This window comes from Varroa jacobsoni, unplaced genomic scaffold (genome assembly GCF_002532875.2).
Source record: "Varroa jacobsoni isolate VJ856 unplaced genomic scaffold, vjacob_1.0 scaffold_1327, whole genome shotgun sequence".
Taxonomy (NCBI): Eukaryota; Metazoa; Arthropoda; class Arachnida; order Mesostigmata; family Varroidae; genus Varroa; species Varroa jacobsoni.
In genome coordinates this window covers 346,882-374,004 of record NW_019214229.1, presented here as the reverse complement: position 1 = coordinate 374,004, position 27,123 = coordinate 346,882, and the positions used below count along the sequence as shown (strand labels likewise).

At 43.1% G+C, this 27,123-nt stretch overlaps 1 protein-coding gene and 1 long non-coding RNA gene across 2 annotated transcripts in view; one reads left to right on the top strand and one right to left on the bottom strand.

Annotated features, from left to right (window-relative positions):
• Nucleotides 1-27,123, bottom strand: part of LOC111268872 (O-acyltransferase like protein) — a 96,548-nt gene that overhangs the window by 45,680 nt on the left and 23,745 nt on the right. Inside the window, exon 2 of the mRNA XM_022848075.2 lies at nt 20,133-20,438. Within this exon, the coding sequence (XP_022703810.1) occupies nt 20,133-20,409 (277 nt within the window). The 5' untranslated portion in view covers nt 20,410-20,438. The remainder of the gene's footprint in view (nt 1-20,132; nt 20,439-27,123) is intronic.
• Nucleotides 21,725-23,529, top strand: LOC147752306 (uncharacterized). The gene is made up of 2 exons (XR_015314395.1): nt 21,725-21,958; nt 22,206-23,529. It is a non-coding gene; the product is annotated as an uncharacterized LOC147752306 (long non-coding RNA).

Sequence of the window (27,123 nt, the reverse complement as noted above, 5' to 3'; positions counted from 1 at the left end):
CAGCGGCTTAATCTCTTTAGCAGCAGGAACTGCCATTGCTATCGTACCTTCGTTCAGAGGAGCATTGCGTAATAACTAGGCAACAGTGTTTACGGGATGCGCTGTCAGTGTCCGCCAAATTGACCATGTTACCGTTCCCTCCCGACCCCTTTCTGACGTTTAACCACTTCTCAGTCATCACTGCACCATGTGCGAGGAAGGCCGCTTGGCACAGCCTGTTTTTGCTCTTATTTCGGATACACTTAACTTCTGCGATGTCTTTACGAGTGATTAATTGCTCAAAACAGCTTTTAGCTGTGGCAGCATATGGAGTGTTCAACTGAACCACACGCTACTAATTCGGCCAGAACTCACTTCAAACGCACCTTTAATCAAACAATGAACATTACATAGATGACAAAAAACAGATGGTACACTTATAGGTACCAGGGCGTAAATCTTGATCAATCTCAGAAGCCGCTGACGTTTTTACTGATTTGGCCGCTCAGTGCGTATGACAGACAGTAGCGTTAGGACGGCGTAGTTACTTCTAAGCGCGTTCGACGGGGTTAAGATAAACGAGCGTACATTTCCATTCCGGTGGACTGATGTAGTTTCTGACTGACACACTATGTTGGATAACGCCGCATTCAAAGCGGGGCCTAGCTCTAAAATCGATTCTGCTTTCTCAAACGAGTGTACGTGCGCCTGAGATACGAGTTCCGCACGTGGGACCTTTGTACGAACCGTACATTCTTAGCTATACAGCAGCGGATGGTTACTTTTCAAACGAAAGTCGCAAAGTAAACAATTTACGTAATATGCAGGTTGAAACCTAAATCAGCCGTAGCTATGACGCCGAGGTATCTGACTAATTTTGACATAACAAGTGGATTTTAAACTCGTTTTTTGGATAAGTGCTTTACTAGGCAAATTTGCGTGGGCTCAACTGCGACAACCATGTCACGAAGCCCCAAAAATAATTTTACCTCGACAGAGCGCTAGGATAGCCTGGTCGATTGAAAAGCTTCAAAAGGTTGTTCTGCTCAGTCGCGTAAACACCGCCTTTGGAACTGAAATAAAATAAAATATACCTACTTGTATAGAAACTCGAAAGGCTTCAACTGCAATAGATTCACATTGATTTCATTCAACATTACTGGGAATTGGCCACAGATTAGTCATTGAATGAGAACACCCTTATGAATGAAAATTAAAATTCAGTCAACACACAGCGCATGCAAAAGCCACACACTCAATATCGTCCGTGGGCAAAATTTGCGGATACATATGAAGCATAAGAGTACAAACACCTTTTTAGATTTTTGACTCCACGATGATCTATATATTCAGGTCACAAAATGGCGTTACTGAATTGTTAGTCATAGACTCACATGATGCATCAGTTCCTTAATAATGTAGTTTTTTAAAAATTAAAAAAAAAATGCTAACCGAATTCCATGCATTGGGATCTCTGTTGATTATGATAACTGAAACCGGCTGCCTCTCCTTCTTTCCTGAAGAAAATTTTCCTCAGGAAACGCAGTAAACAAATACGCAAGCTGTGATTTCCGTGAATTTTTTATTTGTGTCTTCTCTTGACAGTGTGCCGCATTTTTCATTGATGAATTCACTGATGGTTCTATTAATAGAATGGTTCTTGTAAGTGGTATCATCTGTCTAAGTAACCTTCCAGATCGTCGTGTCGCTTGCCACTGTACATGTCGCAGCTTCTAGGTCGGGTTGTTGGTTTGACGCCAATTGTCTGTGTCGTGTAAAACTCATCGGCCCATTTCCTGCACGTTTCAAAAAGCAAACGCACCTAAGGGCATATGTGCATTCCTAAACGAAATTGCATTTGTTATGGGGCTCCATGCTGCTAACATTCACTTTTCCTCAACCCAGTCTAACAATATCATGGCACACGCATCTACGAGACCGATACCGTTCTTGTTTTACAAGCATGTTCACATCTTCAGATGCATATACCAGTTCTGTCATGAAGATTCTATGCAAGTAAGTAATTCTCGCAACGTTAGGGCTGGCTTTAACATATACCAATGGAAGATCGTCAACGCACGAGACAGGGCGTGCCATCATCTGTCATAATAACGGGGTTGTTAGCCAAGGGTCAGTATTATGTTTTACGGATAACGCTGCTTCTCTATAGTTGCGTGCTTGACCATGACGTTCTTCCAGCTGAAGTGTCGTATGAGAGTATCTATTGGCATACCTACTAATGCTGTTGCTGCTGCCGTCGTAACTTGGCCTTTAAATCTTTTGTTATGTTTATCTTTCATCGGCTCTGTGGAACATGCACCTGCAGCAAAAGGTTACTTGGATCGTGGGATTTCTAGATTTACTACCGTACGAACTGGAAAATACAACAAATCTTTTTTTACTGTCACAGCGTATCGATATCCTAACGTTATAAAATAGTGGTAAGAACAAGTGCAAATATCTATTCATTCGCTATTAATTGGACTTGAACTCGTTGAACCATAAAGATATAAAGGTTGCTGGCCGTTGGAGAAGCAATGACAGAAGCAGAACTCGAGAACTGAGGGATGTTGCTGTTGTACCGCTACGCAGTCCGTACTTAGCTCATCATAGGAACGTCATAGAACTATATACTTTCTGTCGCCTTGCTTGTTTGCGAAAAAAAACAAAGACGAAAGGGTTATGGCCATTGCAGTACCCTCTGCGTCTGGCAGTGTAGAGCATATATACAACAGCAATAGCAGCAGAAACAGTACGAATAGCGAGGCACGTCCGTATGAACGACACTGCTTAAGAGCTGACGTATCTGAGCGTGCACTTGCAGCGGACGAGTGCCACTGGCGAGAATGATCCGCTCAATGAAGACAGCCAAGAAGATGCGGATACATGCATGAACGACCACAAACAGATTCCGTCGCTCGTCGGACTTCTATTGCTCGATGTACGTCCAGTATTATCAATAACAGAAACATGAGTAAGCCAGTGGGAGTTGAAACACCCCGCCTCTTGGTCCACCTGCATGTTTCAATAGCCAACTCCAGGTAGCTCTAACTAGAATAGCGGTGTTACAGCTTCGCAGTCCTCCATCAGGAGACACAGTATATCACACTGTTACACCGACAACGCTCAAAACAGCCGTAGTAGAAATAGTCGAAGCTGTCAAAGTAATCGTCATCATGGTCAACATAGAAACCACGATCGCCCGTACACAGTACGTACGTTCGCTTATACATCCATATATACAGCGTGGAGTCATTTCAGTCTACTTTGTATACGCATATATGAGCTCAAGACCTCGCCTTGTCTACCACGTCTAGCCTCTGCCATAAGAGCCACCGTGAAGGCCTGGTTTGTCTACTGCGATCCCGTGCAGTACTGCGGACAATCGTACCCGAATAATATAAACGATTGGGGCCAGTCGTGATCTCACTAGCAAACCTTTGAGCATCGCCTGTCCGTGTTTATATCTCGACTTTGCGCAGTTGATCGTCCTTAAAAATCGCTCTCGGGTCGTTGTCAGGAGATATTATTTGTATCGGACGAACCGCACATGTGTTCATTCCGTACACAGCGCACGTCGTGTGATCTCTAGCTATGGCTGCGAAAGCTCAATAGCAGCCAGCGGGTACGCGCGTGTATTCTGGTGGATGAATAGAGCGACGCGAGCAAGCAGCGACCACAAAGACTCTTCTTATCTCGCCCATAGCCACAGCTCACTCATGTAGCCATGTTAATGTTACACATAGTGTGCCTGTCGTACGAAGGTATAGGTACGTATATGCAGCCGTCCCGGTTATAGGTGTTCTGAGAAACCAGGTTAGAACGGAAGCACTGGGGTGGGCAGGCCGCCAGAAAGCAATAGGAAACAGGATTGTTGTTCATACATAGTGACGATGCGGCTGGGCAGAGAATCAGAGGCCATAAGCAAGCGAGAGAAGGGGCAAAGAGAGAACCATGAGGGAACTACACAGAGAAAAGGGCGTAGCAAGCGAACGCAGTCGTCATTGTAGTAACACAATTATGCCGGCGAGGAATGTCTGGATTGCATTTCATGAGACGGTAGCTTGTTCACGTTGGGATTGTCCGATGGGCCATAGAACGATAGGAAATCTAAGAGAGCAAAAGCAGATGGGACCGTGTGAAGTCCTGGACTGGGAGACCTGACAGCGACGGGGCGGTGACAACATGCAAGGTGCAGAAGTACTAAAGTTTGCGATTGTGCTGATGCTTTCGTTTGTCGCACTTTACCGACAGGAAGCGGCTACACAAAGGCGTTTAGAATGGCGTGCGGGGTTGAGCGGGCTGGGTCAATCAGTCGATGGCTGGTCCGCGACTCAAAGGAATGCAAAGACGTGTTCTCTCTTAAGAAAGTCGTTGGTATCAATTGCAACTGCTACTACTATACGTATCATGGTAGCAAAAGGCAATGAGTCTTTGTTTTCCGTTACGTTAAATCAATGCAGAACGCCTGTTCTTAGCTTTTACAACGATGCTGTTACCTGGCGCTGCCGGTATAAATAACGCGTGCAATCACATATCTGCTTTGTCAGTTTGGCAAGTTGCCATGGAAAGCTATCCACATACACGGGACAGATAAAGAGATGTTGAGATGTGCAATACATTCTTTGCCGACTAAATATACTTTACTTAGGCACAATTATTACAGGTATGTCATGCGCGTATATATGCGGTTTACGTACACTGGTGTAGAAAAAAAATATAATAGGATCGAATAAATTAAAAACTATATGTACAGAAATGCGTTTTACTAGATTTACTACACATTTTATATGATAGGAAAACGGTCAGTATTTTCACAAAAGTATAAAATCAAATGATATTGGAAATGGTAAGGGTACCACTCTATTAGAGACCTGGTTTAGTCTGCATGAACAATCAATGTTGAACTGACCACGGATAGCGGCGCCAGATTGGTCAAGTAATCAAGGTTGTCGATCAAATAGACGCCCACCCTTTCGGGTTAAGGACGGCGACAAGCAGGCGAATCTACCGAGGTTAGCAACCGATGCCACCGTCTCAAGGAGACTGTGGTCCAGCGGCCAGCTGCCATAATTGCTTGAGAGGCCGCTAAGCGAGAGCCGGCCAGCACAGGAGAGCTCTGCTTGGTTCGACTAACCTGCCCTAGGGGACCGGAAAGTGTTGCGGTTGCCTTCTTTCCGTCCATCGATGGTTCTTCAGGGAGCACTTGGATACAACGCAAGCCACGTGCTCCTCCTTGCTTCACTAGAGCCATATCAACGTGGCGGCACAGCATCCAAAAGAAGCGATCCTTCCGTCGGCAATTTACTTTCCTTGTAAGTCGGCAGCAACGTCCATGCCATCTGCAATGCTTCTCTATATGCTAGGCATAACCCCAAATCCCTAAGGAGACCAGCCAGCCAACAGTCAGCAGGTCTTACCAGCGGTTAGGACAACGGAACCGCGATTGGGCCAACCAACGATCGTTGTTGCTCCTGTACCTCTAGAAAGGCACTGCCAGCAGCCACGACACCAGCGGCGATGATGACAACGAAGGAAAGGCAAGCGATTAAACCAAAGAACGAATGAACGACGCCGCCAAGCACTCGAGAACCTCCCCAGGCCCTTCGTTCATTCACATACTATAATTCTTCAACCGCTTCCTCGACTGACCCGCGAGTCTGCGCTAAAGCTCTTGGTCTGACACAATACGGCAACGACAGCCGAAAGCAACGTCTTGGATTGTTGCGAAAAAGGGTAAAGAGAAGAGCGAGATCGTTGTGCCATTCGCCGTGGCGATCATCACTACCCTGCCGCTGCTGTTGTTGCCACCCAGCACTCGACATGAAAAATCCGTTGCCATTTCGCGCGTGCTCAACTGCCTGCTTGCTCCCTTGGTCAGTTCTTCCTTGACTTCGTTGATGATGGCAAACCCCCTCAAGCTGCACAACTGGTCGTAACATAGCCGCATGCATACACTCAGAAGACAAGTACACTAGCTAGCTAATCTCGCATGCACACAGAGACGAGAGAGATATGTATTCCTTGGTTGGTGCTCATTCAGTCGGTTGACGACTTCCAACCAACCCAGGGACCGACGCTTTCTTACTTGTTTTTAACTAGTTCGAGTTGAGTTAAAAGCCGGGTTAAACATTGCGTCGTAATTTGGAACCAAATAGCTTAATAGAATACACCTCTGTTCCATTCTCAACTCGTTCCTTTCTGTTCCTTCTTTGCTTTTCTTGCTTCAACGTCTCAACACCGCCAGCACTGCTATTCTCATCTCTGTTTTTCCACTGGACTCTCCCTTTTATTTTCCACGTGATGCCCCTTGTGGCCATACTTGGATGAGTCAATGAGGACCGCTAATTTGGCCGACGCGTTTGCTAAGCTAGAACGCACGGTGTTGCCCGATTTTTTTTATAGCTGTCCTGCAGTTCCTGTGCAGCAGGTCCATTCTCTTCATCCAACTCGGCCATTGAGTGAACGGAGTTGACTTCAGACATTTATAAGCAACTTCTCCGTCCATGTTAGTCTCCACTTGAAATACGTTTTAGTTTCGGAATCGGAATTCACTATCAATAGAAAAATGTAGCGCTTATATTTCAATCTAACTTACACCCACGCTTTAGATCTACCTATGAATACTAACCTCTAATAGTATTAAGCATCGGGGGAACAAGTTTAGACTCGGATTTTTTGTACTTCAGGACATATCAACTGCTTTAAAGCATTACTTTAAATAACGTTTCCCTTTATGTTACGCGCACTCTTAAATTAAGGTACACTTGTGTTTCATTATTTAAATCGCTAAAGATCTACTAATATCTAATATATTTTGTTTGATTATTTTTTTTATTGATATTATATTTCATAATATAATTGCTTTTTGGCATACACGATGTTTTCCTCTGTAATTATGCAATATATACAATTTTAACGCCCTGTTTATACAGAGTATAACCGAATACGTGATTGTATTTAGTAGGCTAATAAATAGCAATCATATAGATACGCTTTTTCGATATTTATTTATTTACATATGTTGTTTTTACTCTGCCCTGTTGCAAACAACTAATATAGTAAAAAACAAATTACTGTGGTGAACATTGATATCGGAAGATCTAAGCAGCTTCACATGCGTAAAACAGTTTAAATGATGGAGCTTCACATATTACCCCACAACGACATAAAGTAGCTTAGTCACGTTACGCGCTAAGAATATGCAAATCACTACTTCAAGAAATCCTTCAAGTGAAGGTCGATGTGTTGGCTTTGCCGTTGAATTAAATATTGCTGTTAGTTGTACCAGATAAATACAAAGATACCTGATGGGGATAATCACATAATGATTTTCACCAGCTCATTCTTATCTTCTTGTGCATTTCTCTTTTGTTTTGCATATTTCGTTTGAGCTACCTCTCGTAAGTAGTTTTGATCAATCCTGGACAGTGTAGTAAGGGGGAAGCCTGTTTAACCTGACGATGCACGTTCTCTCGGCGCGTCCAGCCGAGTCCATCACGTCGAAACGTCCGCCCAAAAGCAGTAACGCCGTGCGGGTAAAAAGTTCTTGCCTTCGAGGAGGAGGCAGACAGTAAAGATTTAATCTTGCCAAAAACGCAGTTGCGTCATTTTCCACCAGTTCACCCTGCCCCATAGAAACCCCAGCCAGTTAGTACTAAAGCTGGCCCCAGATTTCCCTTGTAAGGATCTGCTCTGCCTTGCTCCCATTTAGGTGCTGCTGACCAAGTGGACGCACGAACCATCGACCGTTGTGCCATAAGCTCACCCGAAGCCCTGTAATAAGTACAAAAGAGGACAGCCACAACGTATGTCCGATAAACCAACCTCGTTCCGACTCTACTCCACCTTCTTTTCTGGGCTCTGGATGCGACGGACCAATCAAGTCCTACTGATTTTTTTCAAAAGAGAACAGTTAAAGCGACCGCCAACCGTTTTCTTTCGGTTCTACTCTGTCACCGGCATTTGTAAACCGAAACACAGAGTCTGAACGACACGAAGTGCCAAAGGACATCATTACAAAATCAGTTAGTTTTGGCTGTTGCTTCTGTTGAGAGTAGCTAAAAAATATTCAAAATCCCTGCGCTCCGTGTATATAGACAAATAAACGCCACATATTGGCACTACTTAAAAGTGCGAGAAGCTGTTACATTACTATTATTATCCGTCAGCGCAACTAAGAGTTGTTTCTGCTTTGTATGGTGCTAGCTGTCAAGAGACAAATAATTACAAGGATCTCGCTGAGTTTCTAAATGGCACAAGCAAAAAAATCTAGAAGTACGACGTAAGCGCAATATATTAGGCTTTCGATGACTACAAGTTTAAATCCAACCAATCCTAGACCAGTTAGAGTGTTTGAAGAAATAAACAGAGAATAAAAGACTGAGGCTTTTCGCCACTGCTTGGATCCTCCTGTGATCAGTAATGTGGTAGCCATGTGGACGAAACAACGACCTAGCAGACACGTTATTAACGATAGTCACTAGCGAAAACATTAAAAGCAAAAAAGGGAAGAACAAAAGACGGATGAAAAAGGGAGCGGTCAATTTGCGGAAACAATCTCCTCTTTAGGCGTCACGGTCGCGATGGAGAAATAACGCTACTAGCAACTGCGATAGCCTTGTCCACAACTTCCCTTCACACCACTAAACTCGTATCGAACTTCATTATCGGCATAATCTAACCGCCATGTTCGTCCTTGTAAGTTCTTTTTGAGAAAAGTGATGTAAATCGAACATTAAATAATAGTGACAGTACATCATCATAGCTGGCCCAGTAGTTTACCAGCTATTCCCAGCCGGGTGATCCATCGTTGCATCGCCCAACACTGCTACTACTACTACTACTTGCTACTTGTGACCCAGCGACCTATTCGCAATGGCCAAGTTGGATCCAGCGCATTGCCTGCCCGGCAAAAAAATTTTGATCAACTTCACTAGCCCGCGATCGTCAACGGCGGTAGCAGCAACATTGACTTCGATCGATAGATTCAGAGGCTGAAAAATACCCCACATTTCACCGCATGTTTTATCCTGTAATTTTTCTCACTTGAACTGGTCTGTTCTCCACCAGCCAGCACCCATTTGTCTCATATTAGCTAAAATCGTTATGGCGTCCGAGTTAAAGGTTAACCCTTGGAACCCGTAAGGGCAAAGCAGGAGACGATCTAGAAGGAGACAAAATAATAACTGAGACCTTTGATAGTAACACTAACATACTTTGTTTGGATCCTCAAACTGCAAGCGATTTCCATCTTCCAAGGCTTTAACGAAGCAAAAACACTGCTCTTACTGTATGGAGGCAAATAAGAACTGTTTCCCATAACAAAAACTTGAAATAATAATATTGTTTTGTCACAGTTTATCAATTTAGAGAATCCATTATTCAAAACTTAACAAGACTGAAACTTTACATGCCCAACATCAAAGCAATCGGTCGATACATCAAGCCAGTTGATGGCTTGTTTAGGAATACCCACTGGCAGCGAGACAAGAACATGGGACAATCTAAGAGGAACTAATACTGTATGTGATATTCTAACAATTACGATCACTGTTACGATGACGAAGACTGGGCAGGAAGGACCTTAGGCTCTTCCGTCCGCTTTCGCGAAGGGCAAAACGAGAAAGGGAATGACGGCTCGCAGCCTGCGACATTCAGGCTGTCGGTCATTGTTGCAGCAGCAGCCGCCAGTTAACGAACGATCCCAATGCTCGGAAGAGACACTGGGTCGTCTGCGGGCCGGATGAATCTCATTTGGCGTCTCGCCTCTTCTTCGGTGACGGCGACAAAGGCGGTTTTGGTAGTGGCGGTAGCTGCTCTTCCGCCCTCCGTCGGCTGCTGCCGCCGCCACTGTTGCTGCTCGCCGCTACTGCTATCATTCCTCTTTCATAGCATCGCTGGCCGTGGGTTCGTGGATCGGTATCGCTTGCGGCATCAGCCTGTGCCCATCACGGGATCCATTGTCACGATTCGGCTTCAGCTCCTGCAGACCGCGCTTGAAACGATGTGTCAGCGCCATGCATGTGCTTCCCTGCGACGAACACAATAGCCAAATGCCATGACGATCGATCTATGTTCTGTATATACGGACACAATACCATCCGAATAACAACCATATTAGTACATTTCACTGGTCACCGGCCAGATTTCCTCCGCGAAGACCATCCAAGTCCCAATATATATCGTAGTGTTTAACAACAATATTAGCAAAAACGGTAGTAAGCATAGAAATAATATCTGCTTGAGGGAAAGGGAGAATCGTCACTTATCGATGAAGAAATGAGGAATTTGATAGAATATCAAACTTCACATATATATATATACCATCAACTTAAAGCCTGAGGGCGCTACTAGTAGGGGCAAATTTGAAAAAGAAAACGGTCATTTGGCTAATTTTTTACCTTCAATAAAAGAAGTTCTTTCAAACCGATATTTTCGGCCTCACTTGGGGTTTCACAATATTTTAAGCCACTGTTCAAAACTAATTGTCGCAAGGTGCATTTGGCAAAATATCCGAGAATTTTCATTTTTTTAAGGAGTTGTCAACAGAGCTTCCGCTTACCCTTAATAGCAATGCTGTTTGACACGCAAGGAGCCTCTAGGACATGAAAGAAAATACCTTAAGACGTGACCTGACAAGCATGAAGTAGGTTGACATTTTGTTACCCATTGCTACAGCAATTTGTTTAGCTAGGCATTACATAAATACGCAGAGTTACAGCGAAAGTTTGCGTCAAATAGATTTCGACATAACTAAAAAATAAGCAAGAAATAGAAATTCTAGAAAGGTCTCAGATCTACATAATGGAATAACTTTTAAGTCATCTTCTATTTCATTATAAAAAAGGATTCATGTCAAGATTTCACATATATTATAGCTAAAATTAATCCAACTAGTTAACGAATGATGTTCCTTTACTTTTTGCGTAGGTCGTACTCTATTTCAGGTAGATACGAGACTCTTTTTAATGGATATATATACATATCAAAGAAAACAAAAAAACTTTTATAAAAAACTTAACTTCTAAATGGTTGAATGCGTGCGCGTTGATTATTTCTTTGTCTTAAAAAGCACTAGTCTCTTGGAACGATTAGTTTCTCGTAGTTCGTTCTATAAAACTAAAGAGAGCTGGTTAAATTAAAAGATAAAACGCCAAAAATAATTGCAGATTGCAAAATCAAATGACATTATTAATGGTGTCGAGCCACACAATATGTTACTGGTACGACCTGCTTAGAAAATTGAGATCAACGAACGCGGAAAAGCGGGGAGAATCATCTAATTTATTGGCGCCACACTGTGACAGGATCGTACGCGAGTTCCCCTCTGTTCTGTGTCGTTCACAGAAGAGGCCGACAAGAGGAAAACTGGCTTCGCCTACCTCGCATTTCTTTTCCCTTTTTTCTTCTTTTGTTTCGCTGTAGGAACAGAAGCATCGATGTTGGTCAGTTCTATACTTCGTTAATATTAATTTATCAGATTATGCTACTAATACGCAGACCGTAACACGGATGAATGTTAGAATAGAGACAGAAGTAAAACGTTTTATTTCATATACTATCGTCAGTCAACAGTAGCAGGAAATTTGGTTGAGTAAAATATACGCTGAACAACGCTGAACGAATGAAGTCCGATTATTTTATAAAACTGCATAGAGACCTGCTATTATTGTCTAAAGGCCCAGAAAGCTTTACTTGCTTCGTCAAGAACAATGCACGTACGTGCCAACACTGGTCATGTGATTGCTCTGGAAGGCAAACGCAGATGGATTAGTTACAAGAAAACATCAGAACTGGGTGACAACGGAGAAGGGAACAGGGGGTGTGGTGTGTCTGCTTTTTTTCTGAAGTTCGCTTCGTTTTCTGAAGTGAACTCCAGTGGCTCATTTGGGCCTTTTAGGAGCTTTCCCCTTCCTGGTAAAAGACAGCGAAGCCATCGCTTCATCTGAAAAAACAGCGGTAGCGGCGGAAACGGGGGAAAACCGGCTGCGGAGCAAAAGAAAGCAATGACTCTAAAATGGAAGAAAGGTCGAAACTAAAGGAGGTGCGGGAACGAAAAAGGAAGGGGCGACAGGCGGTTTATTGGAGGAAACGCAGAGCTTCTAAGAAGTACATGGTAGTGTCACGGCGTATTCGTGGTTGAGAATCTGAGTCGAGCGAGCAAGCGGGAAAATGGGTTGGTCGGCCAGCCAGCCAGCCAGCCAGCCAGCTTGCTAGCTCTACGCGCAAGCTCTACGGGAGGGGGCTGAGCAGTGGGTGTAGCGGGAACAGAGACAGCGCCAGTTGGGAGGCGACTCGAATATTGGGGATAAAAACAAATGACCGAAGGCAATAGGCAGTAGCGAGGATATGGTATAATAGACTAGTTTCCGTCCCCGTTCGCAGACCGTCGTAAAGCAACGCGACCCAATTCAAAATGGACACTCCTACCTAAAATCAGTTCATCTCCTTCTCGTCGATTCTATTTATTCCAAGTATTTCCGCAGGATTTCTTCCGGCTTCTCTAAGGACTGTTAGTCCAACCAGCCTGCCTACTACCAGAGTGTCGTATGGTTAGTCTCTTTCGTAGCTTAATCCAGTGCACAGTGAAAAGAAGCTTCATCATGTGAACTCGGAAAACCGTGACGCAGTTAAAGAGTTGAAGAAGCTTCAAGTTGGTTCATTCGAAGGTGATTGGAATGCTTGACTTGTACTTCACTCGGTTTAAAGCCTCCATGCTCTTCACATCTACATTGAAGCCGTAGCCCGCTCCCATGCAGCACAATGTCGTTTAAAAAGGACCGAAGACACCAAACAGCAAATCCCCTATGCTTTTTCAGATTCGGTTGCGCCTCTGTTCTCGACGTATTACGAACCAGCTGTTGAGCAGGCTGGAGCATCACGAAGCTGAATGGTTCAGAGCAAGTAAACGTGAGTGTGAGGGCAAAAGTTCTCACAAACTTTTGGAAAACCCTTGGAGCTCTTCGGCAGTGGCATTACAGTGCTGCCCAATGTTCAAAAGCGGACAGAGGTCCAAGAAGAGAGAGTGGACAAATAAGAGAAACACAGATGGAAAAAAACAGCGTCGGTGTAAATAATTCTGTTGGCTTTATAGCTTACCAAATCCACTTCCACTCTTGCAGTCGACCAAGCCGTATTATAATAGACATTAGCGAAGAACCCAGCTAATCAGCACTTAAAAAGGCCGAACAGCTTCCCACTAAAGTAGATACACAGTTGATACTCGGACCAGTAGCTGTCTTGAGCAAATTGTCTACGGCCGGCTGGGCTGAGCTGGATGTGGCCAGGCCTCGCAGAATCTAAAAGAAGATAGGCGTGCGACACGCACGGGGGCTCCCGTTTAGCACTTGATGCGAGCGATAGACCGAAGCCCGAATACGAGTCTAGTCTGCCAGATGCGGATCTGCTGTTACAGCAGCAGCAGTTACCCACGAGTTACAAGCCGACCTTTCCGAAACTTCGAAAATAAACAGGGTACAACCTCCGTTTGTTCCTTCATTGGCTCACTCGCTCGTTAATCCTTCTTTTGCCAGTAACCCTTAGGGAGAACAGCCGTTACGTCAAGCAATCACCATTTACCGGTATTGAGCGAGGAGAAAACTTGTTAACATTTCTAGGTAGCCTGCCTCATGGCATATGTAATGCGTGACAGGTCCGCCAACCAGCTCCCCTATTAATAAGTTGAAACGTCTCATTTCGAGGTGTCTTCGCTAATTGTCTAAGACATTAGACACGCGGCCTTTCGCAAATCTACTGGGTCACATGCTCGTGTGTTACAACCCTCTAAACACTAATCTCTTTTTAGTAACTAATCCAAAAAGTAGATTTACTATTTGAAAATAAATACTGTTGACCGAGTATGTGTGACGGTTCCCCAGTAGCGCCCAGGATCATTAAGTGTTCTTGGTCGAAACGAATAACTTGATGATGATGAAGATGATACATCGTTGACTCATTGAGGGAATAACTAACAATAAATGTTTCGATAATCAAAGCTATTCAGAGTTGCGTGAAGTCGCTTTAACCGACTGTACTTAAACTTGAGACCTTATTCGGACTCAAAATCTTCCTTGTCTTACTTGTTCCTGGAATTTTCAGGCTCTTATAGCAGCAGCGCTCTTTCAGCTCGGTCCACCACCCAACACCAAATTATACACACAAGCGCTTACAGCGACGCAACTCGTATTTGTTAGTTAGGCCTCCTAAAGCACTAGGACATAAGAGTAGTACACCGGTGTAGCAGCAGTGTGAATAGGTAAACACTATGTAGGCCAAGCGACACCAATTACATAGCTAGGCATACGAAACAGGCCAACCCAATTTAATTTTTCCAGGTCAATCTAACCCAGCTGGCAGCCAACAGAAAAAAATCCAAAACTATCAAAGACGTTACTCAAACCCTTTCGTTTCAATTTGTAGCATTACAGGCAAGTTGCGCGCCTTTTTAAACGATGATGTCGTAATAACTGAGCAACTACGGAGCTACCAATGGTGCTCAGCTCACGAATAGACGGAGATTGTCGTCTAGGAAATTATCCAATAAGAGATCCACCACATCGATCAGTAGAGATAAACGACAGACTATCTAGCAGGCCAAAAATGTGCTCTTAATCGAAATCCGATTATTCGCTCCTTTATCTTCCTTACGTTCCTCTCTTCTTCACTCCATGTACACGGCATTTCTTTATTTCAAATGGTAAGCAACACGGCACTGATTGACTGACTGACTGACTGACTGACTGACTGACTGCCTGACTGAAAGAGCTTAGTTGCAACTCTGTTGCACTTCTATATATTCCCTCTTTTGCTGTTCTCCTACGAATCGTAGTAAAATAATTCGGTTTGCCGTCCACATAGTGATCAGGAGAATTAGCAGTAGGCCATATTTTTGACGTATTTTCTCCAGCATATTTAGGTTGCAGAACATTAATACTGATCACCCATATATATATTTATATGTATATAGATCTGTGCCGATGCACCTACGGAGAATGACGAAGCCGACGATTACTGACGGTCAATCGGTCCTCACAGACAATAACTTCACGCGCAACAAATTATAGTAAAACAAACAGATGGAAGAGGAGAAGCAGGAAATAGAGAGGCTGGCTGCGTTTTAAAGGCGGCACCAGTCCCCAAAAAGCGCCAGATCAGATCCGAGCACGGATAAGCTTTCAGTGTCACAATCTAAAGCCACACCCCGTACCTAGTCACACATACACAGGCCGACAGAGCACGACGCGTGTGACGTTTGAGATGAACGTGATCCGATCAGATAGCGAGCATCAACCAATAACTACGGCGATTTCTACAGACATCGCTGTTAGCAAAACTAGCCACCACGACGAAATACAGAGGAGAAAGATTACGACAGTGACGGCAACGATTAGTAGGAGATAATAGATATTACAGCATGTTGCAACAAGGAAAGTTGAAACTGTAATCAGGACAAACAATACAGACACATAAATCTCACCTCCTTCATTTACCTACCCAGATCTCTCCATGCCCCGATTGCTTACGCAGGTTTAGTTGTCACGTGTGCGCTCTTGGATGTGCTAGCCTGGCCTTTCGACAGAAACTGGCCCTTCTTCTGCTTTGATATATCCCACACAGTGATGGCCTAACCCGTCGTCAGTACTGCTGCCATCAGCAATGCCAAGTTTAGTATCCCCTGACTTCCCCCGTAACCGACCTAGCCAAACTGTAGCAAGTATAACTACCTACTGACGGAATGATGCGGTGGAATAACCGCCCTGGAAGTCGATGAGGAGGAGGAGAAAGAACAGCGTAAGTCTGCGGGCGCGGTGGCAGTGGCGTAGGGCTAACAAAATAGCCTTAGCCGTTAGAATTAGCTCAGCAAGAAATAACAGCCAGCCAACAAGCAAATGGCGGAGAGAGAGTCAGAGTGAAAGTCATGGGGGCTGATTCAGTTTTGTCGAGGACCAACGGACCTCTGACTGTCGCGACGGTTGCTGTTAGCCGTCAACGGCTTTGTACCGAGAAGAGAGACCTAAAACAGGTGGTGCGACAACAAAGTGATCGCTATCCTAAGACAGAGCAACAGACAGCCACGGAACTAAAAGCAAAGAAGAAGCCCACCTCGGCACGAGCCGTCGTCGTTATCACCTTTGTCATGGCCACCCTAACTTTTCCCTCTGGCTCACTCATTCTCCTTTCTACTCCTACTATACCTTTTCTTCTATTCGCTCTTCCGTACTTGCCCACTCTCCCTAAAACTCGCGTACATGCCCTGTTATCCCCCGCGTGGGCCCTGTTCACCCCGCTGTCTGTTTTCGCCCATAACGAATCGATGACGAAGGCCAGTAAGAAAAACCCACAGCTCATAGACAAGCGATGCCTCCAACACGGGTCTTTTTTATTCTGTGTCTGCGTCGCCGTCATCTTCGTTTGCCTATACTACCTACCCTATCACAGTTAGTAGTAGCACAGCTCCAATTCCTGTCCAGGTAGGCAGTAGCAAAAACAATGTACGATGAACAATGAACAGAGGGGAAACGCTGCGACGATCTCTTCGCCTCCAACCAGCGTTGCGATGCTGGGGGATACTTCGCTGACTTTTTCCTGTAGCAGTGAAATGGGGACGGCGCGAAAGTAGGAAGGGACCAGCCAAAAGAGGTACCTGGTAGGTTAAAGCAAAACAAGTAGGAAGCAGATAGAACGATACAGACAGAAGGTGGGCCTCGTGGAGGTTGCTGCTTCTGTGAACCGTTGTGTAAAGTTTACTGCACGCAATATCACATAAAGTACTAGGCTGGCCCACAACTTCGAAGTGGAAATTTAGATAACAACAAGTCTGTGGCCCACACAACTTCAATCAATGATACATTAACCGGTATCACTGATGGTCCTTGCACGCCTCTGAGGCAGCTTGTAAATTAAATTTTTCTGGAAGTTTATTTGCAATACATTAATCAATATGATTTTCACACCTTTCAAAGACTTCCTTAGAATTCATGCTATCACAAAAGTGATGATCGAAAGGAGCAGAGTTGTAACCATAAGCTGGGCAAGGCAAAACATCCCAATTAAACTCATACAAATTTTAGCGAGAACCAAAAAATGCGTAAAGTTAAGCGTTGTCATGATAAATAGTGCACGGCCTTAGTTTAAATTGTCGTTTGAAGAATACTACGAGGATTATAACCTGTCCTGAATGACGCTGTCGGAGATTACCAACTTTTACTTTTCAAGAAAGCGTCCTGTTCATTCAATTTCAGAAGGTAATCGGTCGTGCACACGACGTCTGTCGGTCGGTGATTTGCCAAATCATGAGAAATCCAGATGTCGGCTCCACTGATGAAACTCGGAAGAATACATCTTTGCCTGAACATGCAATCGGCTATTGTGTTGAGACCATATCCTCACGAGTTTGGATCGCACTCAGCCTGTCCTGTGCACAAAATTTCGAAATCGACCTTAAACACATTTTCGACATTTCTCTATTTGAGGCCTCGTACAATTTAGCTAGCGCGTGCAATCAAATCGAACCTAATTCTACAAATGCAGTGAACGATCGCTTTCCTTCGTTTAACCAGCTTTGTTTATAGCGCCAAAATATAAACCGGTTCGAAGTCCGCTGCGAACTTGTGCAGTGAATAAATATTCGCTGAAACTAGCGTCAATATGACAGAGCTCAGGTTTAGGGCGTCATATAAGGCGATAAGCCTTATAGTAGTATGTAATGTAGTAGCCCTAGTAGATGTAATGCCAACATGTACACGAGATTACCTATAATTCTGCGGTAGCTACAGTTAACAGACACATCATATCGGGCCTTTTTACCGTAGCACCTAAGTCATGAACTATATAATGCTTGGAGTAGAATATGACAACCCGATTCAGTTTATTACCGGCTGATTTGCCAGCGATCTTCACATAATGCAAGCGTAACTGTGGCTTAGTTAGACTGGTCGAAGCTCCGTCGCGGCAGTCGTAGTCACTGTTATCAGAATCAGTCAACGATGTATAAGAGTACGATTGTGACATTTTTTTGGCTGCTTTGAGCCGACGGTTTCGAATATGTTTTCTACAGTGCCTTTGCACAAGTCTTTTCACAAGACACACACGCATACGGCTCTCAATGCCTATTTTTCTCTCTGTCTCGTCATACAAACAATTGTTTACATGACGCCTGTAAGCGCGGCTTTCCCCGTTGCTCTCGGTCAACAAATCAAGAAAGGGTAAAGTTTTTACTCAGTCATCTTTTACTAGCCGATGTTTGGGCTGATCAAGGTTTTCGTCGAACCGTCATTCGCGTCACCAAATACTTGTCGTATTGTAGTTAGATTGCGCCATGGCTTTTGACACTCTTACCGTTACTGTAATGCCTCGGATACGCTGTTATTGTTATTAAAAATGATTGCTTATTATCAAGAAAGAAGCGTCAGCATCAAGGGTGCAAAAAACTATTTTCTCTCATTCGTACGCGACCGTCGACTAACTGAGATCGCACACCAAAAGCGCAACGTAAAATGTAATTGTTGACGTCACTTACGATGGCTCAATACTTCAATTATGTGACGTCTATTGCGGAGATACCAGATGAAATAGGCCTCAATGTAATATACGTTTATTTAGGCAAAAAGTAGTGTTGATACATCTAAGTCCGGCCTTTTTATGGGTCGTTTTCTAGACGAAAAAAAGAAATATATATATATATATATATATATTTCAACAAAATTGTTTGCATGTGCCAAAGGAGTCATATCTAAAGATAATTTTTATGTAATATAGCCGTCATTCGCGGGAAGTACATCCCCAACTCAGGACTTAAAACACCTATTAGTCATTTTAAAAACATTCGTTATTTAAATTAATTTCTATTCGTAGCCATCATATAGATAAGTGTAAAGTCGTTTCAATGTGGCTCAAGTATGCTGCGTATGAAACATTGCGGCGGAAATAAATTTTTGGCTCATAGGAAGTCGAAAGACGCGAAAAGCTCAAGGGTGCAAAAAGGCACAGAAAATCTAAAAAATACTGATTCAGCTTGTCAGTTAAAATCGATACTCTGCCTTCAAAACATCTGTTAGTTGCTGCATAAAAAATCCAGGTGTAGCAAACGTGACCTGTTGAATAATTGAGTAAATTTTTGAATCTATACTCCATTAAGAATGTTCAGGTAAAAAATCCTTTTTAGATTTCTTAAAACCCTGACGAAGGATAGCCACAACACAAATCGTCGATGCCGGAAAAAAAATTAAACTTTCACTTTTGATTGGGGTTCTGTCCGCACATTGGATAATAGCTGATTTTCACTTAAATTGAGCACTGTTTCTAGTTATGATGGGCTTGGTGTTTTATTCTAGAAAAAACTGGCGCTCATCTGGAAAAAAACAAATAGCGGGTAAACGCATGTCCGCTAGGAAAAGCAATCCGTTGTTGTTTATTGGAATCTGAATGCCCCATCCTATATATATATATATATATATATATATAGGGTCATAAATATAGAGGGACATAAGCCACTTGACGACAGTTAGCAGTTGAGCTAACTATAATATGCATCAGTAAAATAAATGCCCATAACCGTTTTCGTTATAATGTAAAATACAGGTTGTAGCAGTCGTGACAATGCTAGAGATAAACATTATGTTGGGGAATTTTTACAAGCTCAAATTCAGTCAACTTCACAACTTTTAAATTATAGTCTTATCTAATCTTAGTAATGAAAATGTGAGCAAGAAAGAATAATCTTAGAAGATTATCTTCGCATACTAGAATGACTAATCGCGACATAAGCAGCGTCTTAACAAATCGGGAACCTCATTACAGTCTCGCATCTGTGTATGCATTCAATGAAAAGCAGTCAGCTGGAGATTATGGTCAAAAATGCCGGTAAGCGACTTTAAAAAACAAATGAAAATTTTTTGCACAGTTATTGAATTATCGTGTCACGCTTTACTATAGATCAGCTTGCTCATACGTCAGTTTTTTTAGATAAGACCCATCCAATCGAATATCAGGTATTTAATCAAAATTACTTCGCGCAGGAAATAATAAATTTTCTAAGTCTAAGGTCCTTTCTGAAAGCAAACTCAGAAGCATAAACTGCATTTTTATCGCAAAGAAATAAAAATTGTAAATAGGTATACGAAAACATGATATAAGTAAACACATTAACTTACTCATAACAGCCCAAGTGCGCTGCTCGATGAAATGGTCAATAAGGAGTTTGAGCGAATCTGTACACGCTAGACATTCTGCGGAAGCCACGCCGTCATGAGAGGCGAAGTTACATAACGACGAAATGCCCGGCTTTAGCAGATCGAGATAATTCTTTATGCTTGTCTTACTACTGCCAGTTCCAGCATCAGGAATACCCTCGAGAAGAGCATTCGTACCCACGACGCACAGACACGCGACAGCACACGCTAGTACTGAAGTTACAGGAAACCCGTACATTGTCGACCGATTGTCCCCGGCAGCAACCTCTGGAAAGCGAAGTTAAGAAAAACTTGAACCTCATTTGTCGTAATAGAATATTTATTTAATTCACTGTAATCATATATTCGTTTCGTATTTCAAAAGTTCTGAGCAATAATTATTATATCGATTGTTTGTTAAGCGTTTACTCTCGTCACGTTGATAAGATATAAAAAAAAATATCGTATTCCAATCAAGCATACCAAGTTGAAACGGGGTGCAAAAGAGAACGTATAGACGCCACATATGTAATTAGTTGATTTAAAGAAATGAAAAAAGCTATTACTTAAAAAAGTACACCATTTACGGACCGTCTGCATCAAATATGCACGACCCGCAGGAGTCTGGAAATCTACGCATCAGAAGGTGACCAAGAAATCTAGAGCCCTTCTCAACAAACTTCTTCGGGAGGGATAGTTCGCGAGGCAACCAGACAACAGGGTAGTCTAGATTCCGAAGCCGGAAAAGAGGGGCACAATAGCGTATCTGCTTCCTCGATTGGCCGCTAAAATCATGGGATCCATTAACATAAGCAGGTTCAAACGTAAAATGGAGGCCAACCGGGCTTCGTCAGAACCACAAAATTATCTTTAGAAGTAAGTCAACCCTCGTACCATAAGAGAGTACTGGAAAGGTCGCAAGGGAAGCGACAGAATACTTACAGCTCGCCGTTTTTTTTATATTACTAGATGTTAGAAATGCATTCAGCAAAATGAATAGAGAATGGTGGATAAATATAGAAGCTCTAAAGCAAAAAGGAGCTCCCTAATACTTCAGGAAGATAATATCTTTATATTTAGAGGATGAAAATCTCCGGGCTGGGCGTCTGAGGAACAGGTCACAGCGGGAATCTCACAACGCTCGAGTCTTGGACTAACGTTACCTATGACGAGCTGCTCAATATACTGAATATTCCAAACTACACGGAAAACATTGCTTACACCGATGATTTAGCGTTACAAAGAACAGTTAAAAGAAAAGGGTAATGAAGACCTTGCCGCCACGATGAATTGGATAAAAGATAACTCTTTTCAGATGACGCCGCTACTAGCGAGGCCATTTACCTAACACGAAAGAAAAAAGCTTTAGGAGTTGCGCTGTGAATAAAGGGAAATCGCATCTAGGTTAAAAACAGGTAACGTATCTAAAGGTTGTCCTGGATACTTGTGCGACAGCAACAACACATGGCAGCGAAAACTCTTTACTGTACGCTTCACTAGATGCATCATCTAATAAAAATGAGAGGCTTCTTGGAAAGTATAAGACGCCTTTCAGCGTCGGAGGTAGCGTTCTCAGCTGCCAGGCTGCCCCGTATGGGCGACTATTATTCTAGATGAGCATAAGAACCACAATCCTTGCTTACGGCACAACGAACTATAGTAATTAGAGCAGTCAGAGTATGTAAAACTGGCTCCATTAAAGCGGGCTTCATGTTAGCTAAAGTGCTTGTCTAGGATTCTCTGGCGGCAAAAAGAGCGGAGCGATATCTGGTAGATGATAAGACCAGAACAACAACGATGCCGAAATGGTAAGAAGGATGACCATAACCAGGCACGACAGATAAAATTTCTTATTCCGGATCTATGAGCCTATGTATGAAGGTAACAATGGATATCTCTCCCTTTGCACCACGCGAATATTAACTGGACATGGTCAATACCACAACTACATGGTGCAAATAGGGAAAACCTAGCATAAAGTATGCTTATCATACGCGTGAACTAAAACAGATCGGATGCACTATTTCGTATTTAAAAGTAAAACTTTCCTAAAAGATTACAGAGAAGCAAAGGTTGTGGACCATGATTAAGGACGCTGTTCGCCATGTGCTTGGATTTGTAGAGGAATAGAGTAAAGAAACGACTTTTCGGGAACCTTTATGCGCAAGAAAGAAGACTTTGAAAAAGCAAAAAGGAGGAGATTCGAAAAGAAGTGTCAGAAAGCACAAAACGCCGTAGAAAAGAAAAAAGAAAGACACTTTCCCTTCGAGGAATTTGGAGTGACGTTTCAGAACGAGCCCAGTAGAAGTAGAATAACAAAGAGAATAGCGGTTTAGTGAATGCTGTCGAGCTCTATACGGTTTCGATTGTCTGCAGTCAGGTGCGCCCACATTCCTGCCCCATCAAAAGGATTATAAAGGGGAGTAGCTCGAAGTATTCTAGACCTGCATAAATGCATTAGCCCACACATCTTTAAAAAAGAAAAACAGGTACCCATGTTTTCGCTATGGTAACGTGTTTTCTTACTAACCGGATGTACACTAAGTTCAAATCTTGGTGTAGAAGTACTTTAGTAAAAACCCACGTGTTTAAAAGACCATGAATAAACAAGTTTACGCATATGCTCGCAAACGGATCTAATATAAATTTGGATCCAGCTCATGCTGTAATCTGCCGCGCTGGCAGCAGTAGTTCTGTCGACAAACGCTAACCGACAGAACACACTGCCTTAAAATGGTCCAATCGCTGCACCGTAGACCGGGTTCTACATGTCAATACTAAGCGCCATCGACAACATCATAGAAATAGAACACAGGTGCGCTTGTTGTAAACACATTCTCAGTACTATCACGCTAAAGTGTAATACCCGCAGAAAGACATTACAAAGGAACTGCAAGATGTCCGATGAAGGTCGATGCAGCAGGCGCAATCTGGCTTTGTTTTGCATGTTTCATGTCCTAAAATGAGCAATGAACTGTTTGTGGATGTGTGCAACAAACAACCACTAAGTAACAGACTCATAAACTCAGAAACAAACTCATGAGAGAAAAAAACCTCTTTGATGAACCGCCTGAGACGGAAATTTTCCAACGTAAGAGACAGCTGAAGTGACACACCTGTCAATACAATTAATCGAACAGCGGTTTGAATAGTAACGAATGTTGTCGAGTGTGGTTCCTATGAAAACAGTGCCTCTTGTTGGTGACAAGGTACTAAGGCACCTTAAAGGAAAATTGAAATTTCAACATATGTGGAAGACTACCATGGAATCGGTTCTTTCATTTGCTGCAGAGTTTTTTGAAACAATCACCCAGCTGGCGAACATAGTCCTGCGCACTACATAGAAAAAGTGCGAGAGTTTCAAAAAAAAAAACGAAAATTCAGGAATTAGCTGTTTTACTGATGCATAGGAGTGGACATTATCAGCGGTAACTGTAACTCAGTATCAACTACATACTGCAAAGAGGCGAACCAGGCACTAATTGAAACGCATCCGGATGGAATTTTAAAATTATTAATATGATACGCGCATATAGGGAGTTCGTGCAAAGGGTCCTTTATTCTTACTAAAGGGCCTCTGAGACCATTGCGCTACCTACACCTGTTACAGAGCTATCTTTTATAAGGTCTGCCATTTTAGGAACCAAACCTCGCAAGTCGATAACACTGGGTAGCAAGTGATGTTCAATTGTCTCGATGTCTTCACCCAGAAACACTTCACCAAGCCCGAAGAAGCAGCACTGGAAACCATCAGCCGGCAGGCGTTAGGGAAAATGAGGTGGCATACAATGTGGATCATTAGTTCGAGACCGCGATGACAGTAATGCGTAAAGAAGTCAGAAGGACCGCTAAACGAAACAACTCGAAACCTATTCGCAGCCTTGTGATCAACTTGGCTGTTTATGTCAATGAGCACCCAGAGGTGTAAAGGTGTCCGTTCCCTGGACTTCCGATAGCTATAGTGCGTAGATATATATATATATATATATATATATATATATATATATATATAGATAGTGTCGACGTACTGGTCCAATGTGAATCCTGGACGACTAACCTATCATTCAGCATATCATGTTTCTGTACAGTCATCGCTCATCAGCGATTGAATCAAAAAGAAGACGGAGGCCTGCCGGTGGTACCAACATTTGATAGTCAGCGCGTAGTCAATATGGAAGCACTTATATCGACCCCCTTGCCTTTTTACCACTGTTGTTCTAGATAGTTAAAGGCTGCACATAATAAGAGAATACGTTAGACCAAACGATCAACAGTACTGACAGAAAACTTAATGCTGTTCAACCGATCGCCGCCAATCGTGGCCAGGCTACTTCATTCCAAAATTATATAAGCCAAGAGACGCTTGAATGAAATTGCTGAGTGACACTTCGGTGAAGTCTAGATTCTAGATCGTAACCTACGGAGAAGCACCGATACTCTTTGGCACGAGGAAATTTTCCATTATCGATATGCTCACGACAGATATGCTGTCTATCTCCCAGGTAGTACATCTGGTATCAAGGGAACCCTTACATGTTGGGGCCTCATATAGAAGTTACCTAACCATGGCTATCTGCCAAGGGTGAAAACAGCAGTTCCGAAACGGAGAACTTTGGTAAGGTCGCTCAATACAAGTACTTTATTGAACTCTTTCCCATTCCAGGCCTACCTAACGTCGACCAGTACAGCGCGGTCCTACCTAGAGATACCCTAACATACACATCTTTAGAGTTGTCTATAACGTTTTCGATCTTTTTCGTGCTCCATCAGGTCAGATATCCTTATTGCTTATTTCCGATGGGCTTCGACGAGCGCCGTGTTACGAGAGCCGCTCTGGTAGAGTGCGGCATGAGACAAGTCGGTAAACCATATAAGTACTGCGGCAGCCGTCGATATTAAAATCGGTAAAATGGCAGCATCGTTCCAGCAGTAGCGCAAGCCCAACACGACGGCAAGATCAGATCCAGCCCGAACACCTCAAGAAGGCTGTAGTACTAGCCCTATGATAGACTGCTTTCTACAACGTCTCCCTACATGAGGAGAAAATGTTAGACGATTGGCAGAAAGAAAGGCCATGTCCGAGGACCTAGCTTAAGGCGAAGAATTGCTGAAAGGAACTGTCACTACAACACACTTTCAGCCATATTCTGCATGCGTTTCTTCGCTTTTTTTGAAGCTTGGAAAAGGTGTAGGAACAACACATGAATGATCTTATATAACCTATAAGACAAGTCGCTTTAAAGATCAGCATATATTGGCCTACTTTAAACGGTACGTAGCAAATGATGCAGCGTATATGAACCAACATGAAAAAGATCAACATGAAATTTCGAAAAGCAGGGCCGTTAGCAACATATGACACTTTTCGGTTTTATATCTTGCCCCTAAAATGCGTTATTTGTTTCTGCTATTTGGCCCTTATTTTATCCTGCTCTTGCTACTATACCAATCATGTCCCAAAACGCGTTGGAAAAACATTGGTAACAAGCACTGAGATACGAGGGTGGCCATTCCTTCGTCTGAATACGGCGATATGCCTTTTCAACTAATAGCTTCATATACCATCAGACTACTTTAACAGAGCCTCAACGTGTAGGGTAGGTCGAGTGAAGCTTGCTTTTCTCAAGAGACCACTAGGCCAGCGTACATTTCACCATAACTACGACATGCTTTTATTAGCGGATAGGTCGCCATCTGTTGACGTTAATTGAACACTAGCATGGATTGCAAAAAATGCTCGCCAACTTCGAATATATCCACAAGTGGGAGATATGAACAGTCGACTCAATTTGGAGTTCTTCACTGGTGTTACAGAAGACAGAACATGTAAGAAAGCATTGACATATGATAGGTCGCTGTCCAAAGCATGACCACCTTCACCACTCTGTGTGCACTAATGAATCATATTATGAGCCAAAGAAAAGCTGCACCCGCGTCCGTGCCAAGGTCCTCGTGAGCGATGCCACGCAAGCTCACGTTTAGGACTGAAACAGCGTGGCGCCGAAAAGAACAGCGTAATCATTGCGTCCAATGCTATCTAATGTATTTCTATCTCTATTAAAACACCTATAAAGAAGTCTTTAATTTCTTATGTTGGTTGTACACAAGTGCCTAACAAAGACGAAAATAAATGATCAATATTAATTGCCAATTACTATTACTGCAGGTAGAATCTGAAAAGGACATCTGTGATGATTGCAGAAGCTGACCCAATATGAAGATCGAGTTGCTCCCAAAAAAAATCGGTAAAAGTAACGACGTGTGAGTGAGTTATTATCGCGATAAAGAACTCAGCTTGTTTTTCCAGGTATAATTAAGTGAGCAGTACCATAGAGGTCTTCTCAGAGCTTCGTGTTAAGGCTTTCAGAGAAAGTAGAACTATTCGATATGGATAAATAAATACTAGCAGCAGTTGTAGCAATACTGACGTTTTTATAGGTTACACGGATAGTGAATGGTCGGCAGCCGACGGGGCGTCCCTCAAAGGTTGCTACTGTTATAAATGGCCAAAAATTGTAGTCAGCAGTTAATTGTTTTTCTTTTTCTGGATGCTGCTAGGTTGAAGCTACCGCTGTTACCGTGGCAGCACTCGGTGGTGCAGACACCTCCAACCGCCATTGCCCTACAGAAATTGTTATTTCGACCTTAACCCTCGCTAGCTTAGTTTCGACTGTCCCTGCTAACGTAGACCATCCTGCGGTTAATCCAACTACTGGCTAAGAGGAATCAGAGACTACTAAGACTAAAGCCACATTACAGTTGTTGCCGGTGATAAGGTAGTAACTATGATGCCTAAAAACAATTAGATGATGAAAGCCTCTGCAACGAAGTTCTTGTACCGTAAGGAATTGCCTGCACAATACTTTGCCTTGTTCACGCTATTACAGGCAAGCTTTGAAAAAAGTCACTACCGGTCACAACAACATAACGGGAACAATTTCATATTTAAACGGTAAAAATGTAATCCTTTTTT